We start from the raw sequence: 23393 nt of genomic DNA, 5'->3' as shown, positions 1-23393 counted from the left end.
CCAGGGACATCAGGTGGGAGGGGCCCTCTGGGAGGAGTGGGAGAGGAGTAGAGGGCATTTACCCTGCCCACTCAAGCCCAGGAAGCCTGTTGGGCTCCAAGGTAAGGTGCCCTGTCCTCTGAGACCAGGGGTGGGGGGCACACCTGGGCCCCTTCTGTTCCTTGAGCCTAAGCTCCACCTCCCACAACCCCAGGGCCTTTCCTAGTTTGTGGGTCCTAAGCATAGGCCCTGCCCACTGCCCAAACCTCGCCTTTGCTTAGGCCCCACCCTCCACAGCCAAGGTCTCCCCCTCACTTTTTTTTCTTTTCCCTCCTCCTCTTTTTTACTATTGTGGTACTGTTGTACCCTCCAGTTGTTTCATCTATATTTTTATTTTCATATTCTTTCTAACATATCTGTTAGTTTCCTAGTCTAATTTTATTTTTTACTTTGTTATTGTTCTCTTTTTTTTTTTTTATTGCCACCCCACATTGCTTGTGGGATTTTGGTTCATGAGCCAGGGGTCAGGCCAAAGCTCCTGCAGTGGGAGCTCTGAGTCTGAAACACTGGACTAACAGAGAACCTCAGACCAGAGGGAATATTCATCGAAGTGAGGTCTCACGGTGGTCCTCATCTCAGCACCATGACCCAACTCTACCCAACAACCAACAAACTCCAGTGTTGGAAGCCTCAGACCAAACAACCAGTAAGACAGGAACACATCCCACTCGTAAAAAAAGAAAAAAAATCACATGGCAAAAAAGTATGTCACAGATGAAGAAGCAAGGTAAAACCTACAAGACTAAATAAATGAAGAGGAAATAGGCAATCTACTTGAAAAAGAATTCAGAGTAATGATAGTAAAGATGATCTGGAATCTCGGAAATAGAATGGAGGCATGGATTGAGAAAATACAACAAATGTCTAACAAAGATCAAGAAGAAATAAACAACAAACAGAGATGAACAACACAATAACTGAAATGAAAAATACATTAGAAGGAATCAATAAAAGAATAACTGAGGCAGAAGAATGAATAAGTGAGCTGGAAGACAAAATGATGGAAATAACTGCCAAGGAGCAGAATAAAGAAAAAAGAATGAAAAGAATTGAAGATAATCTCAGAGACCTCTGGGACAACACTAAACGCACCAACATTTGAATTATAGGGGTGCCAGAAGAAGAAGAGAAAAAGAAAGAGTCTGAGAAAATATTTGAAGAGATTATAGTTGAAAACTCCCCTAATAGGGGAAAGGAAATAGTCACCCAAGTCCAGTAAGCACAGGGAGTCCCAAACAGGATAAACCCTAGGAAAAACATACCAAGATACATTTTAATCAAACTAACATAAATTAATTACAAAAGAAAATATTAAAAGCAGCAAGGGAAAAACAAAAATAACATACAAAGGAATCCCCATAAGGTTATCAGCTGATTTTTCAGCAGAAACTCTGAAGGCCAGAAGGGAGTGGCAGGATAAAGTGATGAAAGAGAAAAACCTACAACCAAGATTACTCTACCCAGCAAGGATATCATTCAGTTTCGACAGAGAAATCAAAAGCTTTTCAGACAAGCAAAAGCTAAGAGAATTCAGCACCACCAAACCGGCTTTACAACAAATGCTAAAGAAACTTCTCTAGGCGGGAAACACAAGAGAAGAAAAAGACCCACAAGATAAACCCAAGGCAATTAAGAAAATGGTAATAGGAACATACATATCAATAATAACCATGAATGTAAATGGATTAAAAGCCCCAACCAAAAGACACAGACTGGCTGAATGGATACAAAAAGAAAACCCATATATATGCTGTCTACAAGAGACCCACTTCAGACCTAGGGATCCATACAGACTGAAAGTGAATGCATGGAAAAAGATATTCCAGGCAAATGGAAATCGAAAGAACGCTGGAGTAGCAATACTCATGTCAGAAAAAATAGACTTTAAAATAAGACTGTTACAAGAGATAAGGAGGGACACTACATAATGATCAAAGGATCAATTCAAGAAGAAGATATAACAATTATAAATGTTTATGCACCCAACATAGGAGCACCTCAATACATAGAGCAAATGCTAACAACCATGAAAGGAGAAATCAACAGTAACACAATAATAGTAGAGGACTTTAACACCCCGCTTACACCAATGGACAGATCATCCAAACAGAAAATAAATAAGGAAACACAAGCTTTAAATGATGCAATAGAACAGATAGATTTAATTGATATTTATAGAACATTCCACCCAAAAGTGGCAGAATACACTTTCTTCTCAAGTGCACATGGAACATTCTCCAGGATAGATCACATCTTGGGTCACAGTCAAGCCTTGGAAAATTTAAGAAAATTGAAATCATATCAAGCATCTTTTCTGATCACAATGCTATGAGATTGGAAATCAATTACAGGAAAAAAAACTAGAAAAACTCACAAATACATGGAAGCTAAACAGTGTGCTACTAAATAACCAAGAGATCACTGAAGAAATCAAAGAAGAAATAAAAAAAATACATAGAAACAATTGACAACAAAAACACAACAATGCAAAACTTATGGGAATCAGGAAAAGCAGTTCTAAGAGGGTAGTTTGTAGCAATTCAATCTCACATCAAGAAACAAGAAAAATCTCAAATAAACAATCTAACCGTAACTTAAAACAACTAGAGAAACAGGAACAAAGAAAACCCAAAGTCAGCAGAAGGAAAGAACTCATAAAGGTCAGAGCAGAAATAAATGAAATAGAAATGAAGAAAAAACAACAGAAAAGATCAATAAAATTAAAAGCTGGTTTTTGAGAAGATAAACAAAATTGATAAACCCTTACCCAGACTCATGAAGAAAAAAGGGAGAGAAGGCAAATCAATAAAATTAGAAGTGAAAAAAGAGAAATCACAACTGACACCGCAGAAATACAAAGGATTATAAGAGACTACTACAAACAACTATATGCCAATAAAATGGACAATCATGAAGAAATGGACAAATTCTTGGAAAGGTACAATTTTCCAAGACTGAACCAGGAAGAATTAGAAAATATAAACAGACCTATTACAAGTAATGAAATTGAAACTGTGATTAAAATCTTCCAACAAACAAAATTCCAGGACCAGATGACTTAACAGGCGAATTCTATCAAATATTTAGAGAAGATCTAACACCAATCCTTCTCAAACTCTTCCAAAACATTGCAGAGGGAGAAGCACTCCCAAATTCATTCTACGAAGCCACCACCACCCTGATCCCCAAACCAGAAAAAGAATCACAAAAAAGAAAATTTAGACCAATATCACTGATGAAGATAGATGCAAAAATCCTCAACAAAATACTAGCAAACAGAATCCAATAGTACATTAAAAGGATCATACACCATGATCAAGTGGGATTTATCCCAGAGATGCAAGGATTCTTCAATATATGCAAATCAATCAATGTGATACACCACATTAACAAATTAAGGAAAAAAAAACATATGATCAACTCAATAGATGTAGAAAAAGCTTTTGACAAAATTGAACACCAATTTATGATAAAAACTCTCCAGAAAATGGGCCTAGAGGGAACCTGCCTCAATAGAATAAAGGCCATATATTTCAAACCCACAGCAAGCATCATACTCAAGGGTGAAAAATTGAAAGCATTTCTACTAAGATCAGGAAGAAGACAAGGATGTCCACTCTTGCCACTCTTATTCAACATAGTTTTAGAAGTCCTAGCCACAGCAATCAGAGAAGAAAAATAAATAAAAGGCATACGAATTGGAAAAGAAGAAGTAAAACTGTCACTGTTTGCAGATTACATGATACTATACATAGAAAGTCCTAAAGATGCCACCAGAAACTACTCGAACTAATCAATGAATTTGGTAAGGTTGCAGGATACAAAATTAATGCACAGAAATCTCTGACATTCCTATACACCAACAATGAAAAATCAGAAAGAGAAATTAAGGAAACACTCTTATTTACTATTGCAACAAAAAGAATAAAATACCTAGGAATAAACCTACCTAAGGAGGTGAAAGACTTGTACTCAGAAAACTATAAAACAATGATGAAAGAAATCAAAGATGACATAGCAGATGGAGAAATATATCATGTTCTTGGATTGGAAGAATCAATATTGCAAAAATGACTATGCTACCCAAAGCAATCTAAAGATTTAGTGCAATCCCTATCAAACTACCAATGACTTTCTTCACAGAATTAGAACAAAAAATTTTACAATTTGTATGGAAACACTAAAGACCCCGAATAGCCAAAGCAATATTGAGAAAGAAAAATGGAGGTGGAGGAATCAGGCTCCCTGACTTTGAACTATATCACAAAGCTACAGTATTCAAGACAGTATGGTACTGGCACAAAAACAGAAATATAGATCAGTAGTACAGGATAGAATGCCCAGAGATAAACCTATGTACACATGGTCACCTAATTTATGACAAAGGAGGCAAGAACATACAATGGAGAAAAGACAGCCTTTTCAATAAGTGGTGCTGGGAAAACTGGACAGCTACATGTGAAAGAATTAAATTAGAATACTCCCTAACACCATACACAAAAATAAACTCCAAATAGATTAAAGACCTAAATGTAAGACCAGACACTGTAGAACTCTTAGAGGAAAACATAACAAAAACACTCTTTGACATAAACCACAGCAAGATCTTTTTTGACCCACCTTCTAGAGTAAGGAAAATAAAAACAAAAATAAACAAATGGGACTTAATTAAACTTAAAATCTTTTGCACAGCAAAGGAAATCATAAACAAGACAAAAAGACAACACTCAGAATGGGAGAAAATATTTACAAATGAAATAACAGACAAAGGATTAATCTCCAAAATATACAAACAGCTCATGGAGCTCAATATCAAAAAAACAAACAACCCATTTAAAAAATGGGTGGAAGGCCTAAACAGACATTTCACCAAAGAAGAGGTACAGATGGCCAAAAGGTACATGTAAAGATGCTCAACGTCACTAATTTTTAGAGAAATGCAAATCAAATCTACAATGAGGTATCACCTTGTGCCAGTCTGAATGGCCATTATCAAAATATCTAGAAAGAATAAATGCTGGAAAGTGTGTGGTGAAAAGGGAACCCTCCTGCACTGTTGGTGGGAATGTAAATTGATACAACCACTTTGGAAAATAGTATGGATGTTCCTTAAAAAACTAAAAATAAAACTACCATATGACAAAGCAATCCCACTACTGGGCATATACTCTGAGAAAACCATAATTCAAAAAGAGACATGTACCACAGTGTTCACTGCAGCTCTTTTTACAAGAGCCAAGGACATGGAAGCAACCTAAATGTCCATCAACAGATGAATGGATAAAGAAGATGTGGCATATATATAATAGAATATTACTCAGCCATAAAAAGATACAAAATGGAGTTATTTATAGTGAGGTGGATGGACTTAGAGCCTATCATACAGAGCGAAGTTAGTCAGAAAGAGAAAAATAAATACTGTATACTAACGCATATATATGGAATCTAAAAAACAAAAGTACTGATGAACCTAGTTGCAGGGCAGGAATAAAAATGTAGACATAGAGAATGGACTTGTGGACACAGTGTGGGAGGGGGAACCTGGGGCAAGGTGAGAGTAGCATCGACATGTATACTCTATTGAATGTAAAATAGTTAGCTAGTGGGAAGCAGCAGCAGAGCACAGGGAGATCAGCTCGGTGCTTTGCAATGACCATGTAGGTGGGGTCAGTGAGCCTGTAGGTGTGGGATAGGGTGGGTGGGAGGGAGGCTCAAGAGGGAGGGGAGATGGGGATATGTGTATGCATGTGGCTGATTCGCTTTGTTGTGCAACAGAAACTAACACAGTATTGTGAAGCAATTATATTCCAATAAAGATTTATTTAAAAATATAAAGTAAAATTCAACTTCAGGTCTCACAAATTTCAATGATTATTAATTAAATATATATATATATATATATATATACACATAATAACAACAAAAGGAAATATAAGTGAGTGTCAGCAGGAAAACAAAACACTGAAAAGCAACAATAAAATAAAATTCAAAAGCACAAAACAAAACAAATTAAGCATTTTAGCTGAATCATATCAACAAAACAACTAATGTGGAGTCATCACATGAAGAATATTTTAAAAATATATTCATTATGTTTTAAGGAGTAAAAGTTATAATATTTTTACTAGACAATGAAAAGTGGCTGGCTATATTGATATGAAGCCAAATACAAAACATAGATATTAACAATATAATAGTTGAAGTCAAAACAGTTAAAAAATAATGGATGGGTTAAACAGAAAATTAAAATCACCAAAGGACAGAATTGGTGAACTAGAGGACAATGGAAGGAAGTACACACAATTAAAAATTAATATATAATTGTGTGGTTGGAAAAAATAAAAGGCACGGATCAAAATGTCAATGGACCTTTCAAGGTAACCTCTGATCCTAGAAAGATATTGAGCAATGTCATCAAAATTTGATGATAAAGTTATTTTGAACCTTGAATATTCACTATAGGCACCATATTAATCAAGTATGATAGCCCAATAAAGATAATTTTAGACTCAGCAAATTTCTCTGCCTTTGGGCTTTTTAAAAGAAACTAATGAATGTATTCCAGGAAAATAATGGGCTAAATCAAGATACAGGAATACAGGAGATCTACAGAGCTACGTATCCAAGTTACAAAAGTGAAAAAGAAATGTCTGGGATGGCAGATTTTCTTGAGCTATAGAGATTAGCCAGCCCATACTGGAAGGGGAATACTGAGGAATCTAGGTTTGCAACTCTGAATGTTGCCAAAATGAAGCTAAGTGCTATAGAGTTTTTCACTAACAAATTTTGAACAGCTGTACCCACTGCACATCTAAAGCACAAACCTGTAACATCTCAGAAAATACAACTTTGCTAAAGAGGATCTTTAATAGTCAGTAGTTGAAATCATTACATTGGAAATAAAATGTCTGGCTTTTCTCCTCTAAGACTTTTGAGAGCCAGTGTATGCTTTTGTATACATTTTTGGACTAAAGATCAAACTTTTACAGGTAATAGTATAGTACTTTGAAAAGTGTATTTTAAAAATTGTAGAGCTTTTTCTTAAGACAGTTAAACGGTTCTTAAATACATTTAGTGCTTCAGTGAGAATGCCGTTGGGACAGAAAGACAGAGAGGAAGGCTGAGAATGGTGGATATAAAAGAAATTTCATAACAATTAAATTTTCTAAGAAAACCAATAGAGAAATTTTTAAAAGTGTTATAATTATATTAAGGGGAGCATAGACTGAGATGCTACTGAACTCCATTTTCATGAATAATGAAATGTAAAAAATATTTTAAAAATAACAAGAAAATATTACTTAGAGAATTACAGCTTAACCTAGATGAACTAAAAAGAGTAAGAGTTTAAAGTTGTTTTCTGTGATGATTAGAGCTATGGGTGAGGAAGAATGGAATGGGTGGCTTATTTTTCATTTAAAAATTTTATCTATGAATTTAATACTTTGAAGAAAATTATTTATTATTATTATTATTTATTTATTTTTTGTTTGGCCAGGGTACACAGCACATGGGATCTTAGTTTGCCGACCAGGGACTGAACCCACGCCCTCGGCAGTGAAAGCACCGAGTCCTAACCACTGGACCACCAGGGAATTCCCTGAAGCAAATTATTTTTTAAAAAATTAAATAGAAAATTGACCTGATATTATTGGAGATTATCAGGTTATGGTAAAAAGTTTCTGTATCATGGATCTTTTTAACATGGAGAGAGAGAGAACAAAAGAAAAAAAAACAGTTTTTTGGTTTCATTAATTTTACTGTACATAGATTTCACTGGGAGAATTCTCTGGGAATTTGTTCTCCCACTTTTTATTTTTAGCTTGGACTTTTATGAGACTACTTGGATTTCTAGACACAGGCTTAGATTCTGAAAATATGTCTGCTTTGAACTTGTCATAATAGTTCTGGTCAAGGATCCAAAATCACTTATTACTTCATTTTATTTCTTGGTTGGCGCAGAGACGATCTCCATCACAAAGTTTATATCATTTTGATGACAGTAAGCATTATCCATGTTAATTTTCAGTACTTTCTGAGGTTTACCAGGGAAGGGATCATGCTCCATTGATTCACATTATAATAAGCCTAAATCATTTTATAGATAAGGGATACACACACACACACACACACACACACACACACACAGTGAGTGTGTGTATATACATGCACAAAAGTATATTTATTTTTCCTTGAAATACTAATAAAAGTGTTTTCAAGGAGTTCCATACTTTGCAGAACAGCAATGATTAAGATTGAGGTCATTCATCAAAATAGCATAGATTTAGTTCTTCTGTTAAATAATTCAGATAGCTATATTAAAGGTATATATGTTGTATACACATATAGAACACACATATTCATGATCGTTTTGATTATATGGTAACTTCAGTAGTTAAGTCATCCAATAAATATTTATTCAGTGCCCAAGATATATAATTGGATAATGCTTTCTCTGGAACTGCGTTTATGCTCAGAAACCTATTCAGGGACGAGATTTAGTGGGTTTACTTCAAAGTTTAAAAACTGCATTTCTATATTTTAAAGGTATGAAAGAGCTATTCACTCATGCTTTTAAATTTTTTTCCAAGACTCGTCTGTTGAACACAAGTATCTTAGTTTGTCAAGCAAAGTGAAATTGCTTTCATTAAGAGCATGCAAGGGTGTTTACCATGTAGGGGGAGGGGATCCAGAAAGGAGACAGATTGTACTGCACACACTGACAAAGGCAAAGTAGCACCTGTCACCCATCTTACGTGTCATGTTTCCTTAAAGACGTCTATTTGTATGCTCCTTATTTTTTATCTTACAGTTGATGAAGCTTTAATTATGTGGTATGCTTTCCTGTCAATTCCAATTTATAGTTGTTTGAAATTCATTCCCAGGTGTCTGATTGAACCATTTGCTTCTCTTTTAATGTTTAGGGCAGATAAATATTTCTTCCCAGTTGGTATGTTCTTGGTTTGGTTATCGACTTAAGTGCAAGGCACAAATGCAAGGAGGAGAAAGGTAATTGCCACTTCCATATCACCTATGAAAAATTGTATTAGAAATAAAAATCTAAATGGTAATATTGCAAAGAATACTTCCTAAGGACTGGCCAAAAGATAAGACTACTTAAGTAAGTGTATTCTGAGACTATTAACGACAACCTCACATAACATCTAAATATTCATTATTAAAGACTTAAAACAATTTTAATGCATTTGTTTTCTTTTGTTTTTTTTTTTTTTTTGATTCAAGATTAAGTATTCCAGGTCACTTTTTCCACCAAAAATTTGATCAATAGGACCTTTGCACTTGAGTATTAAAAACACTGCAGATTTGTGTACTGGAAACAGAAGTAACTGACAGCTCAATGTAAGAGACTTTGGAGGAAAGGCATAAGATGGGCACAGTAAGAGATGTGACAGCGTGATTTCCTCAGGAACAACAAAATAGATGCCAGAAAACAAATGGGAGAGCTAAGAGGGCAAACATAGCTTTGGAAGCTTGACAACAGATAGCTGCCGTTTTGTTTTGTTGATAAAAAACAGTAAGGTTCCAGGAAATATAATTGGACTCTTTCCTTTGTTCCCTGTCCTTGTTTCTATTCACATTTACATTAACTCTCTACTTTTCCAGAGTTGTGAGAAAAAAAGCACCACATATGTGAATAACAAAATAATTTAACATTAGTTTAATTTTTTTATTTGCTTTTTGTGTAATCTTATTGTCACATCTCTACGCTGCATAATAATCTCAAACAACACTTGCTCTAAGAAAAATGACACAATTATGCACGTTTATAAACCATTCCATTGTATAATGTTTAAAAGATGTTTTTTAATGAGCTTAACAGGAAGAAATTAAAAACAAGATAAAGCTCCTGAGAGGAAACTGCGGAGCAGTTAAGGAAATTATGCAATGCTAAATGGGCATTTAGGAAAAGGAGCGGAGAGCTGAAAGTCACACCAGAGACTGACGGAGGATTGAGGGTTTGGAATTGAAGACTCCCACCAGAGGAGAGGCAGAAACCTATTCTGTGAGCACTGGAGACATGATCACCAACTTAGCTTTGGGCATTTAAGTTAAATTAGAGCAAAATGAGATGCTGCAAGATGTCTTAGTTTCCTGTTCATGCCATTGAAGAAAGCAAGAGGACAAAGCTTTTAGAGAAGCTGCCATTGATTCCCAGAGACTAGGGAATCCATCGTGATTCATTTCTTTGAAATTGTCTCGAAGTTAACTGGCATCAATAAATACACACAATTGCAATGTGTAAGAACATAAAAAGTATATAGAATCAGGGGAGGTTAAGATAACCTTAGAGTCATTCATAAACATATTACATTGTACTAGGTACTCAGTCTCTGCAATGCGTCTTCCCTGGAATTGTAGGCTTACTAAAAACTCTGTAACAGCGGCTTAACTGAGTCTAAATATATTTGCACAGCTAGTTCTGTTTCTATATATCTCTCTCTATACTTACCCAGGGGTATTTTCCAAGTGTGTTCTAGAGGATACCATAACACAAAGGGACTTCGAATCCCCTGATGCAAAAATGCTAAATCGTTTAGTCTAAGGCAACTTTCCATGGGAATAACTGGAGAGCTCCAAGTGGATTTTTGTATAATTTCTATTTTTCTTAGAGAAGTATATATTTCATCATACTTGGGAATCGTACATTTCCTCAGTTATGTCACTCTAAACGTTTAGCTTAGCTGAGATCATCATGTCTGTTCTCACTTATATATCGTGTTGTGTACATCAGATCAACATAGTTCACCGTCTCCTAGGTATTTAAAACCACTATCTTTCTGCAAGAATCTTAATTTAAAACGTTCGAATCAAACTGAAATCCCTGTCTCTCTTCAAACAAGCTCTTCTGGTAGAAAACTAGAAAGTATCTTTTGCTCTCTTTCTCCCTCGAACCTTTTATCGACCTAATTACTACGTCCTACGGCTCAACTACTTAACTATATCTCAAATCCCTCCTCTCCTCAGCTTCAGTTCAGACTCTCATCAACCTTTGCTCTTCCGATCCAAGCAATGTGCTTCGCTGCTGCCAGAATAATTAGACAAAATGAAGAACTGTGCCTGGTGCTCTCCTAAAAAATACTCCCTTACATAATATATGTAGCATTTTATTTTTGTATCCAACCCTTTTCATGATGCTGACTCTGCTACATTTCCATTCTCATCTCTCACAACACCTGCTTCAAGCCCTGGGATCCAGCCACACCAAATCACACGCATTTCTCTGAATGTCACCTGTGTTCATTCCGTCCTCCCTAACAAAAATGCTCTCCCCCTCAATGCCTGTTTTCCTGCCTGGAAAACACTTAAATGTTTTTCTCTTTCTTGGTCCCCTTACCTCTGAAGGGTTGATCATTTTATGATTTAGGCTTTAATTGACAATTATAGTGTGAATGTTATTATATCATTCTCCAGTTATATGTGTGTGTATAAGTTTACATGCATATGTGCATATATGTGTGTATATGTACATACATGTGCATATATACTTACATTTATGCAACCTATATACAAACTCCGCCTATATACAAAAGCAAGCAAAAGAGTGAAGGAGACTATGTGTGAGGGAAACTACAATATAATAAAATAAAAGTGTATATATGTTTATTTGTGTGTGTGTATGTGTGTGTGAGAGAGACAGAGAGAGAGAGGTGTTGTGTTTTATAATCTTTCAAACGGCAGACCATTTATGTATGTATTCTGTTTTTTATTTCTCTCTATAAAATTATTACTTTATTATTATTTCCTATCATACATCCTTCCACATAGTACGGCTTCAATCAGTGTTTAAAAAATCAAAGAATGCTTCAGTAACATTCTTTCTTTATAATTCTTACAAATTCTAAGTACTAGGACCATGGGGAAAAATCCTACAAATATTTGAGGCTATTTTTGTGATCACGGTAAAAATCAGAGCTATATCTAACCTATGTAAATTGTAGAACAGTGCCTTTGAATATAAGAATATTCATTTTCTTTAGATTAAAAAAGGGAGAAAAGAAACATTTTTAATTTCATTCCCTTCTTTCTCAGGCTAAAGCATCTTCCTTGGGACATACCTGACTGTTTCTCTACTTGAAATGTGCTTGATAATTTTAAAATATGCAGATCAGCCTGGGGCCTACATTACCTTAGAATTCCCAGTAGAGGCAAGGTTGACTCTATTTACAAAGCGAAAATCAGCACTTATTAAATCAAACCTCCCTTGTACCAGGCAGGGATAATGGTAGTCTCACAGCTCACTGAAAGTACGTGTCTTAAATCCCTGTGTACATCATATAGACATCTCCTTGAATGACCTTGTTTCATGTAAACTTGTTTATCTATCCGCCAAGCAGCATGAGGATCCCAGCAAAGCAGTCACTCATGTTTGGTCCTTGGGTAATGCAAAAGCACTAACAAATAAAGCTTTGATTTTCCCGGGTTTGTATGAAAATGCATGGACATTGTAAGAATTCAGTATGTCCTATTTAAAGTTGTTTCTGTAATCTATATACAAGTAGTGAATCACCGAATTAACTAAAGGCAAGATGTACCACGGAAGATAAAGAGAGTCTTTGATGTACCAATTTCTTTCTTGGTGTAGTGGTTAGAAGCACAGATTTTTGAATCATCGAACCTGGATCCTCAACCTGGCTGTTATTTCTTTTCCAACTGTAGAATCATAAACAAGTGATTTAAGTTTCATGTTTCAGTTTTTCTTGAACTAATATAAAGGGGTAAATAAATATATGTTATATTATAATTATACAGGTATGAAGATTGAGTTAATTTTATATTTTACCGTGTTTAGTCCATGCTGTAACACTGTGCCTGTTACTATTATTTTTATACTGTTGCTTTATTTTATTTAAATGTGGGCAAATCAGACAATCCATATTTATGTAATTTAATGAGCTAAATAAAGTTAGTAGCGAATAAAGGTCATGCAGTTAAAACAAACAAACAAACCTAGGCACTGAGTGATTCTACAATTGCATAGTATGGCATCTGAATTAGCTATATTTGTGTATAATCTTTAAATATAATTTGATGGAAATATAAAGTGTTGGCATCAAAATACTCAGGAAATTAGAGTCTCATTTAATTTATTTGTAAACCCAAGTGCCCATCATCTATAATTTATCTTAAAAAAATACTTTCCTATAAGTGAGAAATTCTGTGTTAATTTTCGGAACTGAAAACCAAATGATGAAAAACGGATTTTTGTTACCATTCTCAATAAGTCATGGCGAAAAGATATAGTAAGCAGCAATAACTTCACTCTTCTGAGTGCACTTGGGCTAGATCTGTAATCTTGCATAATAAATATCATATCAAATTCTCATAAATTTGATATTGATTACCTATATACATAATATTCTGAAACATCTTAAGAGGTCAAAGATAAATAAATACAAATAAGACCACCACTCAATCATATTATATTTTTTAGCAGTTTATAAATTTTCTCTCCTCATGAAATCCCAGCTCAGCTATTATGTAAATGTGTTCGTTACTGCTTCCTGACTTCCACTTGTCCACCTAAGCTGTCTGCAAACATGTTTGTGACTCAGTACTAAGTAGATCAGGGGCATGGTTCTATGAGAGCTGGATTTCTCTGGAGGCCATACTCACTGTTAAGTAGGATGAGAAAAATAATCTCCTCTCTCTTTTCTGTGATACAATGTGTGGGAGAGCAGCTACATTTGAATAACAAGCTGTGGTCTTCTCAAACTATGTTCTAGAGTTGGCTCTTTTTGTGGGTTGGAATTTTTTGCCTGATCTCAGATGTTTAGTCTTTCTTTCTTCTTGAGTCCTAGTAACTGTCCCATCCAAGTACTAGAGCCAAGTCCTAGGCACCAGCTGGTTGACTGGGACCCTGACCATCGACATAACCGCTTTCATAAACTCTTTTATTCTAGGCCTGGACCTTCCTTTCTGATGTCTATTTTTTGTTTTGTCTTTCTTTTTCTTTTCTTCTTTTTTAGGAACAGATTTGAGAGAGTCTTACCATACAACATTCTCTTCTGTATTGAGACAAAGATGTTGGGAGCTGCTATTCAGTGCTCATCTCTGCAGATCAGCTATTCCTTAATCACTGATTCTTGTCTAGATGAAAATTAGTATCATAGCATTTTTCCAGAGCCACTTTTTTAAAAGGCCATTTGGGCACAAATTCCATTGTTCCAGGTGTTTTTGCCAAGCCCTACAACGATCAGGTTCCAGTAATTTAATCTCTTCATAGACCTTTTCCATGGAGCCTATTTTGTTTTTCTGATGTTAGGGAAAGAAGGAAGGATGTGACGTAAAAGAGACTAAAATATTCAAGTGAAAATACCAGGTGGATAGAATACAGGTGATGGAGTATAACTTTTGTCTCTGTTAGCACAATGAAACATAGTGAAATTCAAGGACCATTGAACATTGACTGCTTGGAGAGCAGGAACATTTGCTCTGGAGTCCTCATCCATGGATGTTCATTTGTTCATATGAGGTACATCGCCGAGATTATAGGTATCTCCTGGCTTAAGGCACTTTTATCTCATCTCTTGTGGGCCATTAATGAATAGCAGCACAGCATCAGAGCAATAAAGACAAGATTTGAAACACTGGTCATACTCCTTGAGAAGGAAGAAGGAAGGGGAGAAAAACCCTTGTGTATGGAGAACCTTTATATGTTACAGTTACTACTGAAAACATTTTATATATGACCTTATTTCTTAATTGTAGCATTCTAAGTACTGTACATATAGAAACTGATGTCTAGAGGAGCTGAATTGTCTAATTTTATGCATTTTCAGTTTTTAAAATTATTCAGGCCTCCTTCGAGAAGTCTCCCCTATTCATGCTTCCTAAAATAGCACCCCTGTCATTCTCTAGTCCTTTATTCTGCTTTCTATTCTGCATGCACTTACCCCATTGCCAGACATCATATTATGTATTCATGTGATTGTCACTTTATCTTCTACACCTTCCTCCGGTAGTCCATGTCCTTGGTTGGCCACTGAAGCCCTAATTCCTGCTTTGAGCCTGGACAAAGGAGGCTCTCAAAATTATCTACTGAACCACGCTTAATCCAGGATTTATTTTTAACTATTACAATATATTCCTTTTCTATTTAATTTTCTTGTTCACCTCAGCTTCTTAAAGTGCAGGCATTATTTCTTTGATCGTCTTCCTGACTTTCTTTTATTCCTCAATTTACTACCCTCCAGCTTCTTTGAAATGATTTCTACTAAAACCGATTGGGAAAGATCATCCACAATTACCCCCATTTTGCTATTCAGCACTCATTTTATCTGACTTCGAAGCAATTGTCACATTTGTCCTTTTCTATCCTTTGTTATTCTGGTTTTCTTGTATCAAGTTACAAAAATAGATAAAAAATAGAAAAGCAAACATTAAAGGCATCACCAAAGATAACCCTCACGACCGCTTTGAAGCAGTCCTTTACCATTTTTTTTTTTACCTGCACAGAATATGCCCTTTGCATATCCTACATTGGTAATTTTGCTAATTCCCAATTTCATGAACTTTCCTTCCTTTCCTGCCTTTATTGCTTTTAGTAGTCTGAAGAAAGGATTTATATCAAAAGAGAAATTCTCCAGAAAACCTTTCACTGCAAAAGATGCACTCAATCCTCCTTCCCCATATTTAGAAAAGTGCTGCTCTTCCATACACCCATTAAATTCTGTCAGACATGTCATTTCATATTGAAATATTCTCTCCCCTCCTCGACAGTAAGCCACTTGTAATCAGGAATCAAGATGTTAGGGAACTGTTGACGGAAACTGCCCGCCCTGTCCAGGCACAATAATAACTGCTTGCATTGGTTGTTTCACAACAGGAGATCTCAGTAAGGAACAAGGTGCTGCCACTGAAAACTAAGTGGGAGAATTCAAGAGGGGCCGAAAGGAAGGAGGAGATGTCAGCCCATAATATGTCCTGCCAACCTCCCAGAAACCCTCATACTAAAACCCATCTTTGTTGAGATGCGCGCACCACCAGGAAGTACCCTGAGTCAGAGCAAATATGGGCACAAGCAAGATGATTGACCAGAGGCAACCGGGAAAGCTAACCCCATTACCATGAAACCTGAGACAGCAAGCCACATGGCAGAGCAGTTCTCCTGGGTTCTCTTACCCTGCTGCTCTCCGCCCGGATGCCCCTTCCCAATAAAGTCTTTTGCTTTGTCGGTATGTGTGTCTCCTCGGACAATTCATTTCAGAGTGTTAGACAAAGCCCATTCTTGGGCCCTGAAAAGTAGCCCCTTCTGGTAACAAAACTTATTAACCTTCATGGGCTTAATTGCAAGCACAGTGCTTATCAGTGGAAGGTAAGCAATAGATTTTTGTCTTCACTAATTGTTTTTAAAATTAAAGTCACTTGAAATAATCCAAGATTCTGAAATAATTTCAACAGAGATATTGTTTTGGTAGTGAAAATACAATTTAATACCTGGAGCAAAAGAACCTAAAAGACTTTTGGAACTCAGTTTTCAGGTGCACCCCAGCCTTCTAATCCATTACCTCTCTTTTAGAATCATACTAAGGTGTACATGTCCTATTAGTGTTCACATACTTATATACCTCTAAAATCACAAGAGTATGATGGTAACTTAAGCACACAGTTATGCGTTTGTTAATTCCAACAATAATTGACTATTGCCAATGTTCCTGTGAGTGTAGGGCTCCCTGATCTAATCTCCCACTAACCTCCTTTTTGTTTGGTAAGATCCAACCACTCTGGTCTTCATTTCTTGATATTCAACTTCTATTCAACATCATTCAACTTCCAACTCAGGGTTTCCCATATTCTGTTCCCTCTGCTTGAAGGACTTTCCCATCTCTTTGTATGGTGAGCCTATTCCATCTTGCAGTGTTTGGATTTAGTATCCCTTCTTGAGCAAGACCTTCCCTTATCCTCTTCCTTGGAACACTTGTGTTCCTCTTTTTAACCAGAACTGAGCCAATACCTTGTATGTATAGAATTGTTTTCTTATGTGTCATCTGCCTCCCCTGCTTTAATGAAAGGTCATAGGGACAAAAAAAAGTTGTTTTTTTTTTTTTAACAATATTCATATGTCTTTTTTCTAAAATAATGTTTGGTGCAAGAGTGTTCTCAATAAATATTTTTAGATAAAAAAATTTCTGATTTCACTTGAACAGTTCCTCAGATAATATCAAAGTTTCTCAACCTCACCTCTGATGACATCTTGGGCCAGGTAATTCTCTGTCATGTGAATTGTAGGGATGTTTAGCAGCATGCTTGCTTACACCCAATAGATGCCAGTAGTACCCACCAGTTGAGACAAACAAACATGTCTCAAGACCTTGCTAAATGTCCTTTGGGGGACAAAACTGTCCCTGATTGAGAATGATTGTTATAGACCCACACAATAAATAAGCTAAACAATGAAGGAGGACATGTGGGCTTTCACTTGTCCTTGTCCCCTCCAAATGATGGAGATTTTTGTCTTCCGCAGATGTACCATATTGGGAAATGTGGAATTTGGATCAATCTGTATGAAAGTTTAAGTTTTGACTCTACTTTTATAATATTGAAAAATAATAATAATACAGCAGTACTTGCACAAATCAATATTACTGAGCACATAAATACACTAGTGCCAGCCACTGAGTCAAGCATTTCATATAACTTAAATCAGCGGTCTCCAACATTTTTGGCACCAGGGACCGGTTTCATGGAAGACGATTTTTCCACGGATGGGGTCGGGGGGATGGTTGAGGCAGTCATGCGAACGATGGGGAGCAGTGGGGGGCGGCAAATGAAGCTTTTCTCGCTCACCCAATGCTCACCTCTTGCTGTGCGGCCTGGTTCCTAACAGGCTGCGCACTGGTAGGGGGTTGGGGACCCTGATTTAAATTATTTAGTCTTACCACTCCATGGGGTAGGCACTGCCATCCAGTTTTACTGAAAGGCACTGAAATGGCACCTTTCTACTAAAAGGTCAGTTTAATGGAGCAAGGTGAAAAAGCTACTAAGTGAAGAAGACAGCATTGGGATTCAAGAGGATGACTCCACAGTCTGTCCTGAACTGTCCCATATGGCAGCCACTAGCCAAGCCACTAACCCTCATGCAGCTATTGACTAGAAGTGTCATTAGTCTGACTTGAGCCTTGATGTAACTGGAAAATACTTAATGAAAGAGGATATTTCAAAGAATTATGGAACAAGAGAATGTAAAACATCTGAATAAGTTTTATATTGATGATATGTTTAAAGAATAATATTGGGTTAAAATATATGATTAAAATAAATGTCTCTCCTGCTTATTTTATTTTTTTAATATGGCTTATAGAAAATTTACAATTACTATTGTGGCACACATTTTTGTTTTGCATATTTCTATTAGGCAGTACTAGTTTGTCTTCTTTATTATTTCCACTCTGAACCTCCTTTACTTCTTCCGTATATTGGGTATAAGGATAATAACAATGAGTCTACACGAGTTAGTTGCAAGTTTCAGTGATATGCTACATATGAAGGTCTTCATAAACTGTGGAACTCCCTCCAAACCTCGGCTATTTAATGAAATGATATGAGAAATTAAAAACTAGTTTTCCGCATGTTAGGTGACTTAGACTATCAAGTAACATTTTAATTGCCATGACTGAGTGTTCCCAACAGTAAGATATGGTTGCAAATGTTCATAGGAGAAAAGATAATTGAGAAAACAAAGATCCATAAATTATGTTTCCATCTATAATTAAACAATAATGAGACAAGATACAGGATGCTCTAAAACTTTTCATAATATATTGTGTTGTGCATCTGGAGTTGGTCATGGACTTCAAACCACCTCTGCTATTACTTGCTGTTGGCCTTAATGTCTATAATGTTCGTTTTCTCATCTGTAGAATGGAGATCAGAATACTGACCTCAATGAGTTGTTTTGATAAAATAAAGTAGGTCAGTAAATAACTGATACCGGGTGACATAAAAACGCCATTCAGAAAACATGTTATGCTATTGCTGTTTCTTTTTTTAATTATTATTACTATTATTATTATGTCAGGCTTGTGTAATATGCCTACCAGATACCAACCACAAATTCTGACTTAACAAAAGAAAAGAAAGTAATTAGTGAATGAATTAATAAAGGTGTTACAGTAGAAGAAAAATGATAAAATGAATTTTTATCAGATATTTTCATCTTTCAAATGTCTAGTTTTTCCATTTAATTAGAATCTATTAATTTGCTTATCAAATGCATAATTTTTAAATGGACTGTATTTTGGACACATGTATATATGTTCCTGAGAATTTAAACTATAATAATCCTCTTAATGGTCATTTATTACTCATAAAATACTTTTTTCACAAATAGTTTTGCTCATTGTGGATTATGCAACCACTTAACAGTTTGTTCTCCTATATTTGCATGTCCATTCTCCTGGTAACAGGATCATGCTAAGAGGTGGTTAGAAATACATATAAAATGTGAAATTTAAATTGTAGTGCAACGAGGCATGTCTTTAGACCTGTTCTAAAAGAACTATAAAGATTTATTATTGGTTTGCCTTTCCCTGCTGATGCTAAAGGTAACCTGAAGTTGAAACTTGATAATTTGAAAACAGCATAAGCAAACACCCTTCTCTGTGTTTTGGGCCAAACACCACAGTAGCAATCCTGAGGAGCATGTACCTTAAATATCTAACAAAATATCATAAAAACACATAAGCATATGATTAGTCCACTCAAGAATATTCTCTCTGAATTTTGTAATCTTTCCACACATGTGATTTTAAACAATTCAACTAAAATCATGCACTATTAATAAAGTTAGATAAAAATAGTACAAGAAAAGAGGTGAAATGCTTTTAAAGAGTCAAAATAATACAGTGAATTCTTAGACTGTAATTCTTTCTGTGTAATGGTCTTTAGTATAAAGATATAAATATCACGAAAAGCTATTGCTTTTTACACTTTAATACTTTATCACAAAGTTATTTAAGGCAAAAAACAAATAAACTAAAATTGGGGGATCAATTTAGAAGTTAATACACAGCAAATGTTAAAAATTAAAAACACAGATCATACTAAAGCCTGTGTTTTATGCCACATTTCCTAACAACGTGAGATTCCATCTTGAAGTAAAGGGTCTTTTAGATTAGCAGGAAATTGGCTGAGTCTTGGCGGTGTCCATTGAGACCCAATATCATCCTCTCTAGCTGCATGTCTACCAAATTTGTATAAGAAAGGAGAATAAATAAATGTAATTATATGGTCAGAAGCTAATGGTTCTTAACCTCTTCTTGACTTATTTTGAGAATTTGAAGGTTTCATTCTAAACCACAAAATAAATCTATAAATAAATCAAAAATACAAAATGCTTTAGTATGACTGCCATTCCAAACACAGATATTACATGCAAGTCTGACACAGTGATATTAAATGGAAGTCTGATTAGTTTGTAAGGTTCCCCCTATGTAGTTCTTTCTGGCTAAGTTCTTACAATATGGCAACTTAGTTATTTTATTGAAAAATTTTACCCTTGGGTTAGAATCTTCCTTATTAAATTCTAAGTAGAAATAAACACATTCATTGTAGAAGTATAATTTAGTTTTTATTTTAATAAAACATTTCCTTTGCTGACAGAAATAGTTCTTAGATGATAGACTATATATATGTATATATATATATAGAGAGAGAGAGACAGTACATATGTAAACTTGCATGTGTATATATATATATATATATATAGAGAGAGAGAGAGAGAGAGAGAGAGAGAGAGAGAGAGAGAGTGGTTTTGTGATCATAGATCCCTCTGTCTCTGAATGAACTATGTTTGAAATATTTAACTTCTATCTTTTGATAACAGTGAATTCATTAGCATATACATCTATTTTTTTTCTTCATTTTTGTAGCACAGTTTTGGTCTGTTTTAAATGAAATGATTGACAATTGCTTTTTCTCCTCTTTTCTGTTTTTACTCTAAAGCTTTTGCCCTGCAGAAACACCATTAAAGACAGCTTACTCTGGGGGAAGCGTGGTGGATTGTCATTGACGTCTGTCAGCGTGATGTTGACCGTGGTGGTCCCTGATAAGCCTCCCATCTGGCCACCCATGTCTTTGGCCTGGATTACCACTTGATATTGCTCCCTGTTTTCTCTGTTCATGTTTGGTAAAGCAGTCCTGATGATACCTTGAAGAAAATGGAAAAACTTTTATTATGCTCATTAAAATCTCAATTATTAGTTGATTAAGCTCACAATTGTAAATCCAAAATAGTAGTGATTTTTGAAAGATGAAAACGCTTTTGCTATTAATTTTTATTGTCTAGAAATTGTAAAAATGATTCTATGTAAATATTTGATGATTTGTGTTGTTTTTCTATTTCCTAAAGAATATCGTATGCACTGTCTACTGCCCTAAACCCAGATGCAAAAACATAAAAGCAGGTATATTCCCATTAGCTCGCTCGATCATTCAACTCTGAGTTCTTAAATCTTTAACTGTGGCATCATCATTCTTCTGTGAGTATTAATGTTAGGATTTTGTTATTTTCCCACTTTTTTTTTTTTTTTTTGCAGTACACGGACCTCTCACTGTTGTGGCCCCATGTCCCCTGCATCGGCAGGCGCACTCTCAACCACTGTGCCACCAGGGAAGCCCTTTATTTATTTTTTACTTATAAATATCATAAAGACTACTAAATGAACAAACACTGATTCATGATTCCTGACCTGTTTCAGGTTCCACAGAGAAATATGGCTGCCCTTGAAGTATGCTGTAAATGACTCTGGCGCTGTTCCCATAGGAAGGGTCATCGGCATCTGTAGCTGTGACTTGCACCACAGAAGTACCTGAAGTATCCAAATTCAGCTTAGTTCTGCACAGTACCAGAAGGAGGAGCAAAAGCACTGGTTTTCATGGAAGACTTCAATGATTTTTGGCTTTAATAATGACCTCTTAAAGAAACATTCATATATAATTTAGATGAAAATAATATATATATAGTGTATTGTAGGTAAACTTTGAATTCAACAACATATTTTATTTAGCCAACAGGTGTATTTTCATACATGCAATAGATAATGCTACAGTGTATCAGATTATAATAAATGCAGACACTTTACAAATGCTCGGGTTTGATATTTAAATTCATTTTCACATAACAGATTTGTGTAAAGGGCATATCTAATCACAAAGGAGTAAGTATGCTCTTTTCTCTCTCTCTCCACTAATTAACTATAAAAATAATTAACATCTGTTCTAGAATACGATTTTATGAATAGATTAAATTCTAAATTTAGAAACAATCCAAGATGATCCCAAGTCCCAAGAACTATTAGAAGCTATTTAATAAAGTTCAAAATATATAAAAGGGCTTTATATTAAGGTGATTGCCAAAAGTCCTTGGGATTTAGTGAAGTAAATATTAAATAATAATCTCTGAGCAATGCTTTTGAGAACTGCAGTTGGAAATTTTCTATTAAAATTGTTACAAGGAAAAAAATGTATCAGAATTTTTTCATCAGTTTATACTTCTCCCACATTTGAGAAATGATCTATTCTACTAAATCCAAATACATTATCTCTAAAAATGTTATTGTTTTTTGATGTTTAATTTTCTGTGATTCTCTATTTAGCAAAAACATGAAATCAATTTTAACTTTCTTTGCCTACAAATACACCCTCCATTTATTTACATCGAAAAAGGAATTCTATTTTCTTGAATGTTATACTTCCAGTTTTTTCACGCCTTCTGTCTTACTGCTTCTGCAACCTAACTTTAAATTCTGTATCAGTTTGTGATTAGCTGTTGATTTTTAACTGGTTTATTTGAATAAGAGATTTATATCAGCAGAGTTTTATATATAATGGTTAAATTGAAAGGATGTTTTAAAATATTTAATATGAAGTAATAGAAAATCTAATTAATTCCAATGTTTATAACATCTAGATAATCCAGACAAACTCTTTAGGCAGATTACGACTAGAGTATATATGTAGACTCTAGATTACATTTATGGTGTTCTAAGTGTACTTATAATATATTTGGAGTCAGGACTTTACACAGCTGTTCTCCAAATCCATGTGACAAAAATTTGCATTTTCATAGTTTTCTACTGAAGGTCAATGGTATTTTCTTGGATTTTTGAAGGAAGTGTCTATTTATTGTACTGTAGAAACTTACAAACCCATAGGAAATTAGAAATGCATTAATCCTTTTTTTTTCCTGACTCGTTTCATAATTCAGAAAATTAAACACGTACTCTTAGCAGGGAATCAAATATGATTTCAAGTAATTGATTATAATATTTTAAGAATTTCTTGATAATTATTTTTTATACTTTTTGAATACCGTCATAAACACTGTAAATGAA

The 23393-nt window shown here is 35.0% G+C and overlaps 1 protein-coding gene across 2 annotated transcripts in view; it reads right to left on the bottom strand.

Annotated features, from left to right (window-relative positions):
- The window catches only part of LOC132423657 (cadherin-10), a 189045-nt gene that overhangs the window by 33654 nt on the left and 131998 nt on the right, over positions 1–23393 (bottom strand). For both annotated transcript variants that reach the window (XM_060009642.1, XM_060009643.1), the window contains exons 4-5: positions 21750–21869; positions 21041–21208 (exon numbers count right to left, since the gene is read on the bottom strand). In XM_060009642.1, the coding sequence (XP_059865625.1) occupies positions 21041–21208; positions 21750–21869 (288 nt within the window). The remainder of the gene's footprint in view (positions 1–21040; positions 21209–21749; positions 21870–23393) is intronic.

Source organism: Delphinus delphis, chromosome 3, assembly GCF_949987515.2.
Source record: "Delphinus delphis chromosome 3, mDelDel1.2, whole genome shotgun sequence".
In the NCBI taxonomy this organism is placed as follows: Eukaryota; Metazoa; Chordata; class Mammalia; order Artiodactyla; family Delphinidae; genus Delphinus; species Delphinus delphis.
The sequence above is the reverse complement of the archived record's forward strand: the minus strand, read 5'-3'. Positions and strand labels throughout refer to the sequence as shown.